This window comes from Pogonomyrmex barbatus, unplaced genomic scaffold, assembly GCF_055798465.1.
Source record: "Pogonomyrmex barbatus isolate J1 unplaced genomic scaffold, ASM5579846v1 scaffold16, whole genome shotgun sequence".
Taxonomy (NCBI): domain Eukaryota; kingdom Metazoa; phylum Arthropoda; class Insecta; order Hymenoptera; family Formicidae; genus Pogonomyrmex; species Pogonomyrmex barbatus.
In genome coordinates, this window is record NW_028297112.1 from 1469809 (window position 1) to 1490528 (window position 20720).

General features: G+C 31.8%; 5 protein-coding genes and 1 pseudogene across 6 annotated transcripts; all 6 read left to right on the forward strand.

Moving 5' to 3' along the window:
• Window positions 1–507: 507 nt before the first annotated feature.
• On the forward strand, window positions 508–3025 carry LOC105423073 (odorant receptor 22c-like). The gene is made up of 6 exons (XM_011632721.3): window positions 508–1029; window positions 1373–1724; window positions 1795–2034; window positions 2268–2381; window positions 2457–2612; window positions 2891–3025. The coding sequence occupies exons 1-6, from the start codon at window positions 638–640 to the stop codon at window positions 2945–2947; spliced, it is 1311 nt and encodes a 436-aa protein (XP_011631023.3). The 5' UTR covers window positions 508–637; the 3' UTR covers window positions 2948–3025.
• A 937-nt stretch (window positions 3026–3962) lies between these two features.
• On the forward strand, window positions 3963–6953 carry LOC105423085 (odorant receptor 4-like). The gene is made up of 6 exons (XM_089073819.1): window positions 3963–4224; window positions 4603–4951; window positions 5294–5518; window positions 5692–5805; window positions 5895–6050; window positions 6801–6953. Exons 1-6 carry the CDS (start codon window positions 3968–3970, stop codon window positions 6849–6851), a joined length of 1152 nt encoding a protein of 383 aa, XP_088929945.1. The 5' UTR covers window positions 3963–3967; the 3' UTR covers window positions 6852–6953.
• LOC105423500 (odorant receptor 10-like) lies at window positions 6948–11302 on the forward strand. Its single transcript, XM_089073825.1, has 5 exons — window positions 6948–8389; window positions 8933–9163; window positions 9510–9623; window positions 9945–10100; window positions 10175–11302. Exons 1-5 carry the CDS (start codon window positions 8054–8056, stop codon window positions 10223–10225), a joined length of 888 nt encoding a protein of 295 aa, XP_088929951.1. The 5' UTR covers window positions 6948–8053; the 3' UTR covers window positions 10226–11302.
• A 98-nt stretch (window positions 11303–11400) lies between these two features.
• LOC112552355 (odorant receptor 4-like) lies at window positions 11401–14479 on the forward strand. The gene is made up of 5 exons (XM_089073822.1): window positions 11401–12287; window positions 12570–12921; window positions 13088–13318; window positions 13489–13602; window positions 13683–14479. Exons 1-5 carry the CDS (start codon window positions 12025–12027, stop codon window positions 13851–13853), a joined length of 1131 nt encoding a protein of 376 aa, XP_088929948.1. The 5' UTR covers window positions 11401–12024; the 3' UTR covers window positions 13854–14479.
• Window positions 14480–14650: 171 nt separating this feature from the next.
• LOC105423498 (odorant receptor 13a-like) lies at window positions 14651–17621 on the forward strand (annotated as a pseudogene). Its single transcript, XR_016138600.1, has 5 exons — window positions 14651–15491; window positions 15731–16076; window positions 16342–16578; window positions 16780–17178; window positions 17376–17621. The product of XR_016138600.1 is annotated as an odorant receptor 13a-like (transcript).
• A 126-nt stretch (window positions 17622–17747) lies between these two features.
• On the forward strand, window positions 17748–20607 carry LOC105423497 (uncharacterized). The gene is made up of 5 exons (XM_011633260.3): window positions 17748–18670; window positions 19229–19571; window positions 19757–19987; window positions 20150–20263; window positions 20410–20607. Exons 1-5 carry the CDS (start codon window positions 18414–18416, stop codon window positions 20605–20607), a joined length of 1143 nt encoding a protein of 380 aa, XP_011631562.2. The 5' UTR covers window positions 17748–18413.
• Window positions 20608–20720: the final 113 nt, after the last annotated feature.

Sequence of the window (20720 nt, forward strand, 5' to 3'; positions counted from 1 at the left end):
AATCGACGAATTTCTTTACTATACGGCAATAACCACACACGAGCCGCTTGAAGTAAACAATTCCTCACCTATCAATGATCGCCGGGTGAGAATATCTTACGCGCGCGCTTGCCGGGCTAATACGGTGATTTTTAATAATTAATATCTCGATTATTGCGAATATCACAAAATGATATGGGACTTTTATGTTCATGTCGATCCCATCTATTTTTTTACGAGCGGTGGCAGAAGTCTCGCGGAACACCCTGTGTATTCCGGCATATGTCACTATGAATGTTTTCGTCGTTCTTCCAATTTGCCAACTATTCGTAATACAAGTATTATGAACCTTGCATACAGCCTGTTTTAGCAAAGCGTAGCTCCAATCTGTTATTGTCCTTCTCCCTCGCGACACATCCCCGGCGGCGAAACTTTTCAACTTTGCGTCGTGCGTGTTGGGGAAGCTGCACTCCCAAGCCTGTTGCATTTTTAAAGAAAACACACGCGATCACATTGTCCGTGGTCGGAAACTCGACTTTGCGAAGGAAAAATATGATATTCCCTCAATTTTTCATATTGACAAGTTGTGATGAGATCGTCGCACGTGGTTCCGAGTTTGTCAAAGTTTGCGATACGTGGCGAGAAGAATATTTAATGAATGGTTTTTCCTATTGGTGGATTTTTAGCGACACGGGGCTATGTTTGGCTCCACCTCCTCGGATTTTCCAGCAGAGTTGTAGCGTACGCACACCTCGAGCGATCCTCGTCCTCGGCCCGTTTCCTGTTCTCGAGAAACATGGAGATGAGTACGGTTAGTCGTGTGGTAAAGATCGGTCTTTGCGTGTGCGGTATCTGGCCCTATCTACCATCGACCATTTTGTACAGATTCTTTTGGATCGTCATGCTCAGCACAGTGCAATTTTTTCAGTATCATTATGTAGCGGTGCATTATTACACAGATAGTTTTTCCAATTTTATGGATGGTGTGAGTAGTGCCATGACATACAGTCTGCTGTTCATCAAACTCGGGATTTTATGGGTGAATCAGCGGTAAGACATACCTCGTCGCAAATTATATAATATTCATCAATTACAATTAATTAAAATAAAAATATAAAATATGTGAGTATCAAAGGGATTACAAAAATTATTATTAGTACTATTTTATGTATAATGTGATTTGATGAATAAATAACATTATTATCCTGTCATTTTTATATTTTAATTAATTCTTAATATATATTAATAAATAAATATATTTATAATTATAAAAATAATTATCAATGATTATAAAATAATAATTATATATTAATTTAGTCTAAGTATATATGTACTTGAATGAGATAATGATGTAAAACACCACTTCTCCTTAATTGCATTGAATTCTTCATAGAACGTTCTCCGACATATTGCAAATGATGGTCGTGGACTGGAAGAACTGCATTTTGACTGACTGCAGTTTGCATATCACGACCAACAAGGCCAGGCTCTCGCATCGCTTCACAAACTGGATCATTGGCTTTCAACTAACTGCCATAGTTCTGTACAGCTGCGGCGTGCTTGCTGTTAACGCCGGTGATATTCAAAGGATGAACGTGTCCGCGCGGGAACATATCTTGAAGTTGAAGCTGCCTTTCCAAATTGACACGTCTCGCACTTATGTGCTCGTTACAATCTTCGAGTTTCTTCATCTGGCAATGTGCGGCTGTGGAATTTCCATGATAAATTCGCTCATCGTCACTCTGGTGAGTTCGTAATGTCACTTGATGCGATGCAAAATTATCGCGACTCTGTCACTTAAAGCGTGAATCCTAGATACTACATATCGGTGGTCAAATTGACATCCTTCGCGACTGGCTACTGAACATTTTTTCCAAAAATATGACCAAAAATGACCATGATATGGATGGGATAACGATGAAGACATTGATAACGAAGCATCAACGGATTATCACGTTTTCGGAGAACATCGAAAGCCTTTACACGTACATCGCGTTGATCTTATTCGTGTCGGATACTCTCATTATATGCTGTTTAGGATTTATTATCGTCACCGTGAGTAACATCGGTGAAACGTTACTTTGCAAATTCGATCAATTTGACGTTGATAAAAATTATAGATATTGAACTACTTTGATTCTTTGCCCAAGTAGAACAAAAAATTATGTAAATGATCAAATAATATTATTTTGACATATCATTTATATGACTTTTTGTTCTACTTGAGCGGTATATTATAATACATAAATATAGATCATTTTTAAATTAATACGCGTTTAATATTACAGTCAATCGGTACACCCGAAGGGCCAGCGATCTTAACAAGATCCGTATTATTTTATCTTGTAATGAATCTTGAAGCATTTATATATTGTTTTGCCGGTGAATACTTGACTGCTAAGGTTAGCGCCGAGGAGCCTGCGATGCTGGCGGTTTTAATTATACATGAACATCCAAGATTTATCTTTCTTTTATAGAGTAAAATAATCGGAGATGCGGCTTATGATTCTCTTTGGTATGACGTTACGAGCGAAAAGAGCAGACTTATGCTGCTCGTAATCCTAAGATCGCAAAAACGATTGACTATTACGGTTGGGAAGATCATGGATCTCTCTTTGGAACGTTTTACTAGCGTAAGATTTTTTACAACATAAATTTCATTACTTCTAATAGATTCTACAAGTTTAAAAAATATATTTTAATATTACACTATTATTTATTTTTTAATATTTTAAAAAAGTTAATAAAGCAAAATGTTTTTTTATTAGAAGAGTTAAAGATACATAAAAAAATTTAACTTTTAAAGCTAGTTGTTTATAATTAATTGATTATTAATATTAATGTTAATATCTAATATCATATACATTGAATATATTATTAATACGTTACCAATATTCAATTAATATTGTAGGTTGTAAAAGCGTCGGCGTCATATATTTCCGTTCTATTGGCATCGACTGAATATTAAGCTCAATCTCGATAGTAGATGTCATCACAGCATCAAAATAGCATGAAATAATAGCATAAAATTATAAAATGAGAGAAGTCCTTATAGTATATAACAATTTTTATTTTATAAAAAAATAAATCATTATTATATTATTTTAAATATTATACTTTTATTTCTAATATAATTATATCTTCTTTTTGTTAGATATATATGTATTTGTATAAGATGACAATGTTTCCTAAAAGATTAGCATAAGCTCTTTGCATGTTATGATCTTTAGAACTGATATTATGTTTGTCGTGTGCGAGGAACGCCGTTGTTACTGGAATATAAAACTTCACTCAGCACTCCGTTTCCCTGTCTCTCGAGTTTCCGGCTTACTTTTTCACGATTATTGCGCGCAGCCTGTATCTGACATACACCAGAGTTTCATCCGAAATCGTATGATTTACATTTTTTAAAAGAATAAGTTGCGAACGCGTGCATACTTGCCGCACTTGCCGCGCAGGGAAGAATATCTTTCGATATTGAGGGAAAAATCTCGGAAAAAGAAACTTTTGCTTTCTTCACCTTTCCTCCTTCTTTCTCTCTTCTCTTCAAAATTCTCCCCCATCTATGGAAATACGAAACTTTTCTTACGGTCACCAAACACAATTTAATGTCCACGGTGTATGTTTGCGTGTTACTATCTGCTACTGCTTGAATTTTTAAAGAGAATAACGCCCTGCGCAATACACTACCATTTCGCCTGAGAATTCGAGAGGGAGAAGGTCGGTCACCCGGAAACTTCTTTTTTTTTTTTTATCGACAGTAGCATCCGCAGTTTGTGCACGTTCCGAGCAAAATATTTAATAAGTTGTGGTTCGTAGGAGGGGCGGCTCTCTCGAATCCTCCCCGAAGCTTTCAGTTTATAGAAGCTTTTAGTATAGAAATATCACATTGTACACAACTATCGTCCAGATATTTTTTTAACACTGTTTAAAATTCTCTTATTCGGATCGGTGCGCTAAAACGGTGTAAAATAATAACGGTGGAGATATGAAAGTAAAGAATACAATTAGTTACACAATAGAAATCTGGCTTCGAATTTTTGGCATATGGCCAAACGTATCGTGTGTTTTATTACGTAGACTATTTTGGTTCGTCGCGCTCCTAATCGAGCAAATTTTTCAATATCGATATATCGTAAAACAATTCCATTTGATTGACTTTTCCGAAATAATGAACATTTTAAGTGCAACAATAGCGTATTTGATATTGTTAATTAAACTCGTCATTTTTTGGTGTAAACAGCGGTGAGATATGCAGCGACATTTGTGAGATCTGCACTATCAAAAATGAAAAATTTATAATATATGTATTACAATTTAATTGCATTGTTTAAAGATATTAGGTTTGTTATAAATTTAGTATTATATCTCAGTTTCAACAATTACCGCTTTGATAAAGCAAATTATTTGGCAATCGCGCACAACAAAATTGAATAATACAGTAAAGTTAAATTGAAGATAAATTGATGTAATAAACTAATTATTACATACGCAATGGGAAAATGAGTGGACACGCATCGATAAAGTCATTGCATGATGATAAATTTTTCATGGATGGTTTGCACAGCGCTTTGTTGCGACCGCTATCACAATTTATAATCAATTAATGAAAACCGTTCGTAGAACGTTCAATAGGATATTGACGATGATGGCGATTGATTGGGAAAAGTGTTCCACCACGGAATTCAGTATGTTTGTGACAACATACAATGCCAAGCTGTCACATCGCTTCGCTAACACGATAGTGATTTTTTATTCGACGGCTGTAGTTCTTTTTAGCAGCAAAATCTTCTTAAGACTGGATGACGGCACAGCTTCCAACGTTTCCACGCAAATGCTCATTCTGGACATGGAGTTACCATTTGACACCAACCAAAGATTCGTATATGAGTTAGTTCTAATTGTTCAATTTCTTCATTTGATATTGTGCTCCGACGTAATCGGCCTATTGAACGCTTTGCTCATAAATCTGGTAAGTTCGGTTTATCTGAAATTATTATATTATTATATTACCTTATATAATTACTTACTATTTTTATTTTTTTATAGAAATTAATTCTTTTTAATATTTTATTATTATTATTATTATTTTTAACCTTGTTATGCATCTTGTTTGCATTATTAAAAATAATTTATTAATCATTTTGGTTTGTTTTGCTTCTTGCATTTTAAAAGGATTTTATTAAATTATACATTTAATTTAATGCATGTTACATAATATTTATATTATTATATAACATTTACAATATTAGACTTTGCAAATTTAACTTCTATTTTTGTGTGGGATAATTAAGAAAGACTATTTTCGTTTTAGGTATTGCATATAGGCGGTCAAATCGATATTCTTTGCAAAGGGCTGATAACAATTTTTGCAGAAAAACGCAGTTTGAATCATTTTACGGTAAAAAAGATAATAAAGAAACATCAGAAAATCATCATCTTTTCGAAGCAAATCGAAGATCTGTATTCATATATAGCAATAGTGCTGTTCGTGTTAAACACTTTAATTATCTGTTGCTTGGGTTTTGTAATAGTTGCGGTGAGCGATTTTGATTCTACTTGAGTTTTATTCCATGCGCTGAAGAGTATATATAATATTATAGAAATTGCTGTTAAACTTGCAGAATAAAAGAGCGTAATCCATTTTTTTTTAATTATTCATCATTTTTATTGCTTTTCCATTACTTTCTTAGGACGTTTCTTAATTTCCAGTCAATCGGTCGACCCGAAGCATCGAAGAGTATAATCAGAACTCTCTTATTTTACCTCGCTATGAATATGGAGCCGTTTGCATTTTGTTTCGCCGGAGAATATTTAAGCGCTAAAGTTAGATATTGGAAGAAATATCATTTACAAATAGAATATTACGTTTATAATTATGTTTGTAAAAGCAACAAGATCTTTTTATTTAATAGAGTAATACCATTGGAGATGCTGCGTACGATTCTCTTTGGTACGAATCAAATCCCAAAGACAGTCGAATTATATTGTTTATGATAATGAGATCGCAAAATCAATTAACTATTACAATCGGAAAAGTCATGAATTTGTCTTTGGAACGATTTAGTAGCGTAAGTGTATTTCAGACTTGTTTTATAAACAAATTCTTTTAATTCAAATTTTATACTAAAAATTATAAAAATTATAAAATTATTCTGTCTAAATGATTATCTAGAATTAATAATAGAAAATGTTATTTATCTTCTTGAATATTATTACTAACTCATTTTTTTAAATTTAAAAAAATATATATATATAATAATTTGGTTCGACTTTTATCATTTTATATTCACAGAGCGTTTGATAATTAATGATACATCGCTGTGGATGAGTGAGTTAAATTGAGCAGAAAAGTTCTTAACCATTTTCCGATTTTTGCAATAATTAATGAGAAATTAATGACTAAAGATCGTCGAATGAGCACATCCTCTCGGTTTGCCGACAGACGCAAGCATACAGAGAGAGATCCAACTATTCAACGTTACGCATTTGCGGTCGATGTGCACTACAAACAGTTCTGTCTTTGCATCACACTTTCAACCTCGTGTTTCTAGCAAGTGTAAGCGTGAATAATGTGGGTTGCATTTTCACGTGGACGCACATTCATTTGCGGATTTTTAATTAATACATCTCACTAATTATTATAAAATCATAAAATGTTTCACAACTTCTCTGTTCAGAATAATCTGTTCTACTCCATGAGAAATGAATCATTAATTACAACACTCTGTACATACATACATATTATGTTATATGTTTAAATGTTTATAATTAATACGTTTTTACTTTTTTTACAATGATCTCCGATGATATTATTACAGGTTGTAAAAGCTTCGGCCTCTTACATATCGGTTCTACTTGCGATGTATTAAAGCGTTACTACTTGTTATTTACATCGAAAGAATTTCTAATGAGCGTTAACGGTCAGTTTTTGTTAGTTGCAAAAAATTTCCACACAATTAAAAGTGTTGAGAACTATCGCAATATTGTTTACCCCATTTTCTCCCATGTGTATCAACTTGCACGCGCTTATGCCTTTCGTTCGAAACGCAAGAAGAATAAACTCCAGGAGTTGCCAGGTAGTAGATCGATAACTCGAGATACGCAATGTTTATTAAATGAGATCGGACAATGCAATCCCGTGGCTGCTTTCCCCTCTCGTGGGGAAATTGTTTGCTCCAGTTCCAACAATTTTTCTTTTATTTTTCCACGGGATTTTCATTCGAACATTATACACTTACTGCGCGCACGCCGTTTTGCATTTTTTAATCTTATAATTCGTTGCTGTTGCATTACATTTAAGATAAAGAAAAAAGATAAAGAGAGAAAGACAAAGAAAGAGAGAGGGAAAAATGAAGTGAAAGAACAAATTCTACGAATGTTCTGCTTTTCTTTTGTAATAGTAGTTTGTAATGGTTTCATAATTGTGGAGCTATAGTTACAATCGTGCATCTCACGTCTAGTATTAAGAAAATGATATTTAATCTTTTATCGTTCTTGGTTGGTCATTTGCTTCCGATGCGCTTTTCGTAGTAATATTCCAATCTTCAGCATTTTGCGATATATCTCGCGATCAAAGAAACACACAACATCTGCCGATGTCCGATACTTCATAAATCCTTAAGGAGCTTCTTTCTCCTAATAATTACGAAAATGTCTGCCACAAGTACGATATGCTTTTCTATAAAATTCGTTCTTCGTGCTTTCGGTGTTTGGCCCGACGTCTCGTTTACCGCTTTGCGCAGATTGTTTTGGTCCGCGACGTTAATTATCGTACAAATCTGTCAGTATGCTTACATCGTCCTGCACTACCGCACCGATGAACTAATGGATTTGATGGACAATCTGAGCAGCTCTTTGGCATACAGTCTGTTGCTCTTCAAACTGATTATCTTCTGGACCCATCAACGGTGAGTCCGTCCGATTATTCTCTGATTTCACATTTCTCGTTGCCATATAATAATTTTCAATTTTTGAAATAAATAATAATAATTTCAAGTTTGCAATTCCGTTAAGTTACTACTCGGAATTTATCTTCCAATACGAGTGTAGAAAGTTTCGTAGTATCTTGACGATGATCGCCGCGGATTGGAAAGAATGCGCGGGAGATTCATTTAGTATGCATACGACAACGAACATGGCTAATCTGTCATATCGCGTTTCGAATGCAATTATCGGCCTTCACATGGCTGCTGTGGTGACCTACAGTCTCGGCGTAATTCTGTCCAATACGGCGGGTGATAACTTTAATATATCAACTGTTCCTGTTCGAGCGCTTATCCTGAGGATGGAATTTCCCTTCGACAGCAACAGCTCACCCGTGCACGAGCTCGTAATGATCGCGCAATTTTTTCACTTGGTAACGCAAGCGTGTGCTATCGATGTGTTAAACGCTTTAATCATGACGTTGGTAAGTTTCCAAAAGATTTATTGCCACATCTCGAGGGAAACATTTTAGGGAAATAACCGTCAACTTCCCATTATTAAATTTTCAATAATTGAATGTAAATAAAATTTTAAACCAATTCCAGAAATTAAAATTTAAACTATTCTAGTTATTATATAGTTAATTTAATTTATTTTAAAGTAATGTCTAGAAGAGAAGTACATAAATTAAAACTTTATTCCTTTAATTTGTAATAACTTTCAAATCTTTTATCCTCTTAGATAACTTTGTATAATCGATAAATCTTAATTCTATATATAATTTTATATACAAATATATATATATATATAATTAACTGCAAATATTTTATAATTACGTACGAAAATATGTACGAAATAATAAAATAAAAATATTTTTTACTAAAGTAAAAGATTTTACTTGTATGCTTTTCTATTAATTTTACTCAATTAACTTGTATATATGCACGCATATGTTTCTAATAATTTTGTTATATAAAAAATTATAAGGTTTATCACAATAATTATTGTGTTTTTTGCTGATTTTTAGGTATTTCATATTGGTGGCCAGATCGATATCTTACGAGAACGGTTGATGAATGTTTTTTCTAAAAAGAGTATGCATACCTTAACCAAAATTACAATGAGTAATTTAATAGGGAAACATCAGAAGATTATTCTATATATAGAAAATGTTGAGAATCTTTATTGTTACATTGCGCTGATGCAATTTGTATCGAATACTTTGATTATTTGCTCCATAGGATTTGTTATCGTTATTGTGAGTTAAATTATAAAGCATTAATAAAAAATTAATTATTAAAACTTCTTGTCTCTCAGCAGTTAAAGTTATATCATTTAAAAATTTGTTGACGCGAAAATATTCAGAATATAATTTTGGCTTAAAAATAATTAAAAGTAGATTATTAATAATTTAATAAGAATAACTAAACAATTATATTGAATTTTAACATTCAATTAGAATTCCATTCAATATTATTTTCTATAATAATTACATTAAAAAAGAAGGGATTTCTTTTTTTAGTGAATTGCGATAATTACGTAGTTTAAAGGATGAGTGAAAGTGAAAAGGAGTATAAAGAATATTAATGCAAATAATGTTGCAGTCAATAAACAGTCCAGACCTTTCTACAATATTGGTGAAAACTCTGCTATTTTACATCGTCATGAACCTCGAGGCGTTCAGTTTTTGCTTTGCCGGAGAATACTTGAGTACAAAGGTTAGCGTGTAATGTTTACTCGGCAACTCGACTTTTGTAATTCATTTTAAAGTCGTCTACGAATATAACATTCTATCTTGGCAGCGAGTGACATTTAATTAATAACTATTCTGTAAACTTCAACTCTCAACAATCAAGCGCATATTACGTAGATTTTTACATTTACATCGATTTAATCGCCGCAGTTATATAAGGATTATTGACGATTGGCTTTTATTTATATAACTTTCTAAATTTAATTCTGCTGTCACATTTTACGTAATGTGAAAATTGTGTTTATGTTTAAAATAATAATGCTTTTTTGTTTTATCCGGCTGTCAGAGTCAACATATCGCGGATGCGGCGTATGAATCTCTTTGGTATGATGTGCATGTAAATGAGAGTCGAACGATATCGTTTCTGATACTCAGATCGCAAAAACGATTAACGATTACAATCGGAAAGGTTATGGATCTGTCATTGGAATGCTTTACCAGTGTAAGCTGAAGATCACTTTATTGTATTTTGTGAGAATCTTCATCTTTTTTCTATAATTACCGTTCTCATTACAGATCGTGAAAGCGTCGGCATCCTATATATCTGTGCTGCTGGCCATATCCTGAAAAGAGAATTAACTACGATTAATTCCATGAAGAATTGTAAACTTAAATATTTATAAATTAATTAGGTAGCATTTACATTTAATTCTACACATTATATATTCTGTCATTTTGTTCGTTACTTTTCATAGCCATTTAGAATGTTTCATTAATTGAGAGCACAACGCAAAAAAATACATATTTGTCTTACGCTATATTCCACTTAATTTCTGATTATTTACTTTTCCTTACTTATCTCGCTGCACGTATACTTATTTTATTTCGTATTTTATTTCAACTATTTGTAACTCTTCTTTAGCTTTGTCTATGTTTTTGATGTAACTTCTCTTTATTTTCTGTTTTTTTTCCCAACATCTATCATTTTATCATGTCTGTTACATATACTACCATATTTCCTAATTTTTTTGTATCATAGCTCGTGCTTCCTCTCTCTGTATTTTATTTTCTGACACTTACACATATCGTCGTATTTTCCATAACTTATCCTTTTCCTCAAATATCACATCTCAATTGTTCCTAATATCCTGTTACATCTCAATTCTCTTCTTTTTATTTTTATTTTATATATTTTTATATTTCTCTGTTAATTCCTTTATTTCTCTTGTTTCTTCTTTTATTTTTAAACGTATAATATTATTTTTTAATAAAACAAAGTAATAACATTTTATGTTGTAATTAATATTAATTTCGATTATTTTTTATATATTAACATATTATTACGATAAATAAATAATACGCGCGCAATTACAGGTAATAAACTTTTTTTTAGTTTCTTCATCACTTTTTTTTGCTTTTGCTCTGCCGAACTAAAATGGATTTAAAAATCGGTTATTTTTACAATTGTAGAAAATTTCCATGCGGATTGAAGTTGAAAACCAATGTTACTTGCCACTTTTTTCTTCTTCTTTCTTTCACATGTGTCAGTGCGCTTGCACGTGCGTTTTCGTCGAAAGCCAGAATAAACTCGGGAAGAAAAATCAATAGCTCGAAATACGTAAAGTTGTGTTAAATGAAGTTGAACAAAGTGAGCTTACAATTTTTTCTCTCTCTCCTTTTTCTTTCTCCCTCTCTTGCTCGCTCATTATTCTCTCTGCTTCAAGTCCCATCGATTTCCATTCGGCTTTTATACGCTTTCTGCGCGCACAGCACCTTGCATTTTAACTACATTACTTTGTTATTGTGTTATAGGAACAAACAGAGAGCGAGAGGGTGAAGATTTGCTCCGACTGTAAATTTTTTTTTCCTTTTTTTTTTCTTTTGTTTCCCCGCACCCCGCTGCAATCGTAAGTGTGTACAACCGTGACAGACACTTTTGATTTTCTCCGAGCATGCAATTTCCACGCAGGTCGAAAATTTTTCTTTATGATCACAGCGATGAATTTAACATTCGATGTACGTTTCGCGTGTTGCACACCAACGTTTGCTTTTGAATTTTTAAAGCAAATCGTTCACCACTGCACTCTGCAGGATCATCGATTTATAAGATACTTCGCTTTTCGTGTTTTTTCTTTTTTCTCTTTTTCTGCGAGCAACAAGAGACGTGCAGAAATTGCGTGCGTAATTTAAACGTAAACGCAAATATTTAATGACTGTGAGAAAACCATATGTTCTTTCATCATCTCTTATCATTTTTTTGTCGAGACTTTTCAGTTTGTGTAGAGACGCTTGACTTCATACAACTAATCAGTTTTATTTTTCGATTTGTTTAACGTTGCATTGTTCACAAATTTTATATTGTCTAAGAGGAAGACGAGAGCGTAATAAACGGATTAACTATACAGAAACGAGAAAACAAAAAAAAAATGGAACAAACACCTACAAGTACCATTAATCGATTTGTAGAAATTCCGCTTCGTATTTTTGGTATCTGGCCAGGCTCGCCATACATTGCCTTCTATAGACTGTTTTGGACGATCGTACTTGCAGTCGCTCAGTTTTTTCAATATCGTTATTTTGTTACGCACTTACGTACTATCGATCTTGCTGATCTGATGGATAGTTTAAGTGCAACCCTAGGCTTTAGTCAATTTGTTTCTAAACTCGTCATTTTCTGGCTTAATCAGCGGTAAGATAGCTATAATATAAATAATGCTAATTATTATTATAAATATACATAATATAAATATATCAACAATATTTTTATATGTCAAGAGGTATATTATCACTTAGTTGCATTATATGCAATTTATTCCACACTGTATAAATTCTTATACATACATAGCCTTAATTAATAAATTAAATTTTAATTAATATTAAATTAATATATTTTAAATTAAAATTCTTTTCTGATACTGTGACTTGTGACTCGTAAAATAATTAATAAAATAACTCATAAAATTGCCCGTAGAACGTTCGAAAAGATATTGGCGATGATGGCGATGGATTGGAAGAAGAATAGCAATGCCGATTTTAATATGCGTGTGATAATAAGCAAAGCCGTTTTGTCGCAGAATTTCTCTAATTTCGTCTTCGGTGCCTTTTCGATAGCCATAACCTTGTATAGCATAACCGTTCTCACATTTGACACAAATAACATAGAAAAAGTTGACATATCCATGCGTCCACTTATCCTAAAGATGGATTTTCCATTCAATAACGATACACGTTTCGTTTATGGATTGATATTAATCTTACAATTCCTTTGCGTAGTTATATGTGGTAGTGCCGTTGTCACGGTAAACACTCTTCTTATTATTTTGGTGAGTAAATTAAAATTGTTTCAAAAAATTTTATAATCTAAATCTGTGTAACTGTTAAATTCACCTTAATATAATGTAATATTATCGCACAACATGTAATACAATATGTAATTTGCAAATTACAACAAATTAGGATGAAAGAAATAAAGTTTTCGAAATCTTCCAGGTGTTACATTTATCTGGCCAAATTGAGATTCTTCGTAAATGGTTAACAGAAATCTTTTCAAGGGAAAACGAATACAGACCGAGTCTAATAATGATAAGAAAAATTATTAAAAAACATCAGAACATTATTATCTTTTCAAAAAGCATCGAAAATCTCTACTCCCACATTGCGTTGGTTTTATTTCTGTCAGACACTTTGATCATTTGTGGCCTCGGATTTATACTCGTTACGGTAAGTAATTGTGTTAAAAAGTTAATAATTCGATAAAAAATTTTTAATAAAAGTATTGTTTTATAAACAATTTGTATAATTTACTTATACAACTTCTAATCGACAACTTCTAATTATTTTCTAATTATCTTAATTGCCATTATCACAAAATATTATTTTTAATATCCCAGTCAATTGGAAAATCGAATGCTACTACGATTATAATAAAATCTCTTGGATTTTATCTCATAATGAATTTCGAGGTATTCATGTTTTGTTTCGCTGGGGAGTATTTAAGTGTTAAGGTTAGCATTAATGGCGCGTCCAATTATTAACAACAAGCAAACTATTGATTTTTTTTTTTTTCTTAACTCTGGATAAGTAGAGCAAGGAAATAGGAGATGCCGCATATGATTCCCATTGGTACCAATGCAAAATTCAAGATAGTCGGATAATCTTATTTTTGATAATGAGATCGCAAAATCAGTTGACAATTACAGTTGGGAAATTCATGGATCTTTCCTTCGAACGATTTATCAGTGTAAGAATATTGTAATATCGAAATATCTTCTTGTACTGAAAATGCAAAATGTTTTTAAAATTAAAATATGTACTTATAATTCCATAGGTATTATTTATAATGCTGCAGTTTTTATAATAAATAAATAACATTTTATATATATCATATTTTACATGTAACATTTCACATATATCTTCTAATCTATTATTTGCATTTTCATTCAATTAATTATCAATTTAATGACAAATACATTACATTGTTATAGATTATAAAAGCTTCGGCATCTTACATGTCAGTCATGCTGGCATTATATTAAAGATAAAAGTGCTAGTGGTTAATGTAGTAATCATTTATTACATAATAACTTGTAAGTGTTAAATTATTATACATCTAATTAATTTACACATATAAAGATCACTATAATTGTACATTTTTACTTTACTCTTCTTCAATAATGCAAATGCATACGTGCAAATAAATAATTTCAAACACATCATGTTAATTATAAAATCAATATTAAATTCTCTTTAATTTGCCTGAAAAAGATTAATAGATTGGGTCAAATAGCGACGATCTCTCATAAAATTCGCAAGAATAATTACACACACACACACACACACACACACACACACACACACACACACACACACACACACACACACACACACACACACACACACACACACATCTGATTAAATAATTTCATTTTTTCCTGATATTTCCTGATATATCTTAATTCTCATGTTTTTAATGTTATCGAGACTTGAATTTAAATTTAATTTTGATATGCAATAGCGTACGGTGCATGAGTTCTATACAGTATTCTAAAAAGATTATTAAGGTAAATGTATTGAGAATGTACAATAATTGTCTTATCTGAAAGATATATTTTCTTTTCTCGTAAAAGTGATTGTTCGCAAGACGTTAAGGCTTCATGGCAGTTAAATGATATTTCATGCAGAATTATATGGTCAATTTCTTTCTCTTTTTTCCTCGAATCTCTTTCTTATCTTTTGAATCTTAAGACCTTTTTCAAAGGTCGCTTAATGCGACTTACCACCGGATGTACATTATATATTTAAGCAAATTATGCGTAAGCACAGAATTGTCAGAGAACCGAAGAGAATGTGAGACGATTATTTATTTTTTTTTTTAACTACAAGAAGTTACCTCTTAGGAGGATATGGTAGGATAAAAATATTTAATGAGCGACTGTCATTGGTCAATCGCTCAGGGTTGCTACCCGCTTGACAATATTCTTGGAAGCTTTCAGTCTTCATGCAAATTTCCCACAACTTATATCAACCTGTGGTCGGAGAATATAATTTCAGTAAAAGCATATGTTTCTTATACTTTGACAAGAATCTCTGAATCTTGATGCTTGTACATAAACAGTAATAGGGAAAGATAGAAAATTATGACGAATAAACGTACGATTAATCGTACGGTAGAACTCATGCTCACCATGTTCGGTGTCTGGCCAGATATATCATGTGTTGTATTCTACAGAGTGTTTTGGATGATTACCCTAGCAATTAATCAATTCTTCCACTATCGATATTTTGTAACGCATTTTCATATCGACAATCTTTTCGACCTAATGGATTGTCTGAGTAGCTTCTTGGCGCATGTAAAGTTGACCGTTAAACTCATTATCTTCTCGTTGAAACAGCGGTAAGCATTGACAATTAATTAAATCAATTAAACAATTCAAATTTCATATAAAAAGAAAATAATGTTGTGAAAATATCAATATTAATATATTTTCACAACATTATTTTCTTCTTTTAATATTATAATATATGATATATTAATTAATTTAATATAATTAATATGATATAAAATAATATTAATATTAATATTGATGTTAATATTATATATAATTATCTCGAGATATTCGACCGTGTCTGCAGAAAATTTGTTGAAATCTTGACGATGACGACGGAAGACTGGAGCGATTGTGATAACAATGACATCGCATTGCGTGAAACAACACAAAAAACAAAATTATCGAGTCGTATTTGTAATGGATTAATTATTCTTCACACAGTCGCCGCGTTTGCATATGTCATTGGCATTCTTCTGGCCGATGCTGACATAACCGATCGAACGGCCGAACTGCCTCTTATGATGAAAATGGAATATCCCTTCGTTATAGACACGCTACGCAAGTACAGACTGGTATTAGCTACGCAATTCGTTTTCGTGATGGTGTGCAGTTGGGGAGCTGGCTTATTCAACGCTCTGTTTCTAACTCTGGTAACCTGCATCTACATAAGCAAGTATCATAAGCAAAATATAATTACATATCTTTATATGTATATCTTTTATTAATGCTCCATCGTAAATTATTTGTAAAATTAAGCTATAAATTCGACAAAATTTAAGTTAACTTTTGTGTTTGTATTTCTCTTGTATTTTTCGCATTTTCCTAAGTTTAATTTTTATTATAACATTATTCTTACCTTTAAAGATAAAATAAATAATTTTGACCACAAGATCTTGGTAAAATCTTTATTCTTAGACTCTACACGTGGGCAGTCAAATAAATATCCTGCTTCGCTGGTTAATGAAGATTGGATCTAAAGATATCGAGGAAAAGCACAACTCGATTGTAATCGTTATGTCGAAAATCATTCGGAAACATCAAAAAATTATCCATCTGTCAGAGAATATTGAAAATCTCTATTCGTACATCGCTTTGTTGCAGTTTACGTCAAATACAGTGATGATTTGCTCATTAGGATTTCTTATTGTAACTGTAAGTAAAATTATTTCATTAAATTTTAGATATAAAAATAAATACATGCCATCTTAATGTTAGTTATATTAATAAATTTATTTCGCATTTATCTTTACTCTATTATCTCCTGCATTAATTAAAGTGTTACGTTTAAATTACTATTTATAACTTTCTTCATGCATGAAGATGTTTCGTTCCAATATCGTTTCAATATTGTAGGCAATCGGTAGTCCCGATGCCACTGAACAAATAGTGAGATCTCTTTTATTTTACGCTGTAACGAATCTCGAAGCGTTTATATTTTGCTTCGCTGGAGAATATCTGAGCAATAAGGTTAGCAACGGAAGATTATTGCGATAACAATAAAGAAAACATATAGATAATTCCGCGTTTGTAATATTAAAACCAATATCGCGGAAAAGAATACTATAATTTCTAGTTTTATTATTTTTATTTTTATAGAGCAAAGCGATCGGAAACGCAGCGTACAATTCCGCTTGGTATGATATGAAAGCTAAGGATAGTCGTATTCTACTATTTATAATTTTACGATCGCAAAGGCAATTAAAACTCACGGCGGGCAAGATGACAGATCTCTCCTTAGAGTGCTTCACAAATGTAAAATATATAATTTTTATAAAAAATATATTTGTAAAATTAAATTTTTAAATACTATTACATACTTGCCTATTTTTATATCTAACGTATACACATTATGTTATTAAATTTTTTATGATAATCATATTTTATATAATATAATAATATATATTCATTCTTTCTTATCACTAACAGAAACTTGTTACTCATTGTTATAGATCATGAAGGCATCAGGATCCTATTTGTCGGTACTACTAGCAATGAGATAAATACTAATAAAAATAATTTTTCTTCAAACAACCATAAAAAAACAAGTAATCATGTAGACATTGATTTACTATTTAGAAAAATATATTAAAAAAAAAAACATTATATATTATATAAATATCTTTCTTAAATATGTATTTTTAAACCAATGCAATGCGTGCAAGTGCGCGCATAAAATGAAATAATGTAGCAATAATGAAGAATGATTTTTCTTGTTTTTATACAAAATTCGTGATATTTTTTTTAGTTTTAGTGCGAAAAAAACCACATGTACTTATAAAGTTTCTGTTTAGTGATCAGTTTCTCACATTTTTTCAAACATTTCTCCGCACACATCAAAGTAAACACTACATTGTTTTCACATTTCACATTTTCCATTTAATATTACACCTGTTGATATTTTTTATTAATACCACACAGTCGCACACAGATACGCTTAGAATTGCATCGAATGCGAAGAAACTTATATATTTGCACTCCGCACTCTCTTGAGTTTCTCTGCCGCTTCTGGCTGCTGGCGCTTGAACTTGAAAACTTTTCTAAAGTACGGTGAACTGCGATCGACCGTCAAACGCGCACAATGTTCGCACGAATCATTGCATATTTAAACCGAATAATAATACTCGCTTGCGTTTAAGAGAAGGAGAAATGATCCTACGTGGTCTTCCCTCTTCTCGTATTGACGTTGTGAGAACGGCAAGCGTACGCGAGTGAGGGCTACATTAAAGGGGGCAAGATAAAAATATTTAATGAGGTACTCTTATTGGCTGATCACGATACGTCCATTTGATGACTTCTTAGTACCTCCCAGTCTTTATGCAGTTATTGTAGAATACACATCGAGCCTTCATTGTGAAATATATTAAGTGAGACGAAGAAAGAGAACACAAGCTCTTTTTTTATTTCTCGTAAAGGTGTTCGTCCTGTTGCGCGTAGATCGATGCCTTTTCTTGCGTAAAAACAGAAAGCAAAGAGAAAGAAAAAAAATTATGAAACGAAAAAGTACAATTAATCGCACGTTAAAATTAATGCTCACTCTGTGCGGTGTATGGCCAGGCACGACATGTGTTATAATCTGCAGAGCGTATTGGATTATCGCGTTAGCAACGGATGAAATTTGCCACTACCGTTATCTTCTAATGCATTTGCACACTCATGATCTTTTCGACTTGATGGACTGTTTTAGTAGTTTTTTAACGCAAGTGAAATTTACGGTTAAGTTAATTGTATTTTGGCTAAATGAACGGTAAGTAACTATATAATATGTAAGTAATTTGAATATATAAGAAAAAATAAACAGCTAATAAGAATCAAATGTTATTGACGATGCGTAATTATTTTGAAAAAAACCTTTTTTAATTACGCATCGTCAACAGCGTTTGATTCTTATTAACCACTTATTTTTTTATATCATTTGCACAATTCCGAGAGTCGTTGTATTTTTAGACTTTGTATTGTTTTTTCGCATTAAATATATATTATTTATAAATTATTTCATCATTTTCGATAACTTCTATTTATGTTATAATTAATATATACACAAATAGATAAATAAATTGTATTTCACATAAATATTTGTTTTGTTTTTTAATTTTTATCGACCAGCGATATTTGTTTTATCTTGTCCGAAAATATGAAAAAATATAACTTAAATAAGATAATAGTTAACATTTGTTATAATTAACATATAGTTATCTAATAATACTTCGCAACATACTGATTGCTTTTCTAGATACACAAACCTCTGTGTATTATGTTTTCTTTTGTAGCAAGCAGAATAATCGATGGTTCCAATTATTAATAGAAAATTCCTGGAGGTCTTGACGATGATGGCAGAAGACTGGAATGATTGCACTGACAACAATGTCAACATGCGTGAAACAGCATGTAAAGCTAAATTAGCAAACCGTATCACCAATGCGATGTTCACTCTTCACACAATAACCATCGTTGCGTATAGTATTGGCATTCTCTTGGCCGACGTCGATGTCACCGCTCAGTCCGAAGTACCTCTCCTCTTAAAGGTGGAGCTTCCTATTAACATAAACACAAAACGCAAGTATAAAATGCTACTGGCTATGCAATTTGTGCATCTCATCATGGCCGGCTGTGGAAATGGCCTACTTAACACCTTGCTCTTAACTTTGGTAAATAAATTATAATGTATGCAAAGTGCATGCGAAATGCATTTGCGACAAATAAAACGTAATGATAAAAATAATTGCTAAATAATGTATCGTCTCAAAATTATATTTTTTTTTTTTTCGCTTCAAATGCATATCTGTTCTGAATTTCGATCGCTTTGATAAACGCAACGCGTTATTCTTTCTAGACCTTTCATGTAGGTGGTCAGATGGACATTTTACGCTGCTGGTTAAACGTGCCGATAGGGAATAAAGAGAGATCCGAATCTATTAGCAATATGACAAGTAAAATCATTCGTAAACATCAAAAGATCATTAATTTCTCGGAGTATATTGAAGATTTATATACATACATCGCGTTAGTGCAATTTACATCGAACACTGTGCTGATTTGTTCATTAGGATTTCTCATTATAACGGCAAGTAAAAGTATCATATATTAGACATAATAATTCATTTCATTAATCATTTCAATAATAAATTTTCTGGAGTTTGTTATGTGCATTAATCTAACAAATATTTATTTATGATTTTGGAGATATGTTTATAATAATTTAATATTGCCTGCTTTGTTGTTACAGGCAATTGGCAGCCCTGACGCGACGGAGCACATTGTACGGTCTCTTTTATTTTACATTGTAACGAATCTCGAAGCATTTATATTTTGCTATGCGGGAGAATATCTCAAAAACAAGGTTAAACACGGAATAAATATTATAAAAATAATTAGTATTAAATTATTTTGAATCTATCAAATTAGAATAAAAAAAAATAAATAAATAATAACATACATCAATTCTTTTAACTTCTAATATTTTAATTTTCAATCTTTGCTTTCTAGAGTAAAGCTATTGGAATGGCGGCATATAATTCCGCCTGGTACGAAATGAAACCTGAAAACAGCCGTAATTTAATATTCGTGATATTAAGAGCGCAAAAACAATTGACACTTACAGTTGGAAAGATAATGGATCTTTCTTTAGAATCGTTTACAAATGTAAGACTCATACGTTGCGCACAAAATAATTTTGGACAATAATTTTGTGTACATAATATTTAAAACAAGATCATTTTTACATAAACTTTTTATCAATATAAATCTTTTTATACCGGCTCGTCACGTCACGTTATTTTTTATAGCAATATGCAAAA

Bases quoted from the DNA above. Each gene is read 5' to 3' on its own strand.
- LOC105423085 (XM_089073819.1), top strand. From the start codon at position 3,968: ATGAAAGTAAAGAATACAATTAGTTACACAATAGAAATCTGGCTTCGA. The intron at 4,952-5,293 runs GTAAGTTCGGTT...TTTTCGTTTTAG, and splicing joins ACGCTTTGCTCATAAATCTG to GTATTGCATATAGGCGGTCA. The intron at 6,051-6,800 runs GTAAGTGTATTT...ATATTATTACAG, and splicing joins CTTTGGAACGATTTAGTAGC to GTTGTAAAAGCTTCGGCCTC.
- LOC112552355 (XM_089073822.1), top strand. From the start codon at position 12,025: ATGGAACAAACACCTACAAGTACCATTAATCGATTTGTAGAAATTCCG. The intron at 12,922-13,087 runs GTGAGTAAATTA...GAAATCTTCCAG, and splicing joins ACACTCTTCTTATTATTTTG to GTGTTACATTTATCTGGCCA. The intron at 13,319-13,488 runs GTAAGTAATTGT...TTAATATCCCAG, and splicing joins TCGGATTTATACTCGTTACG to TCAATTGGAAAATCGAATGC.
- LOC105423500 (XM_089073825.1), top strand. From the start codon at position 8,054: ATGATCGCCGCGGATTGGAAAGAATGCGCGGGAGATTCATTTAGTATG. The intron at 8,390-8,932 runs GTAAGTTTCCAA...GCTGATTTTTAG, and splicing joins ACGCTTTAATCATGACGTTG to GTATTTCATATTGGTGGCCA. The intron at 9,164-9,509 runs GTGAGTTAAATT...ATAATGTTGCAG, and splicing joins TAGGATTTGTTATCGTTATT to TCAATAAACAGTCCAGACCT.
- LOC105423073 (XM_011632721.3), top strand. From the start codon at position 638: ATGGTTTTTCCTATTGGTGGATTTTTAGCGACACGGGGCTATGTTTGG. The intron at 2,382-2,456 runs GTTAGCGCCGAG...TTTCTTTTATAG, and splicing joins GTGAATACTTGACTGCTAAG to AGTAAAATAATCGGAGATGC. The intron at 2,613-2,890 runs GTAAGATTTTTT...TTAATATTGTAG, and splicing joins CTTTGGAACGTTTTACTAGC to GTTGTAAAAGCGTCGGCGTC.
- LOC105423497 (XM_011633260.3), top strand. From the start codon at position 18,414: ATGAAACGAAAAAGTACAATTAATCGCACGTTAAAATTAATGCTCACT. The intron at 18,671-19,228 runs GTAAGTAACTAT...AATTATTAATAG, and splicing joins GTATTTTGGCTAAATGAACG to AAAATTCCTGGAGGTCTTGA. The intron at 19,988-20,149 runs GCAAGTAAAAGT...TTGTTGTTACAG, and splicing joins TAGGATTTCTCATTATAACG to GCAATTGGCAGCCCTGACGC.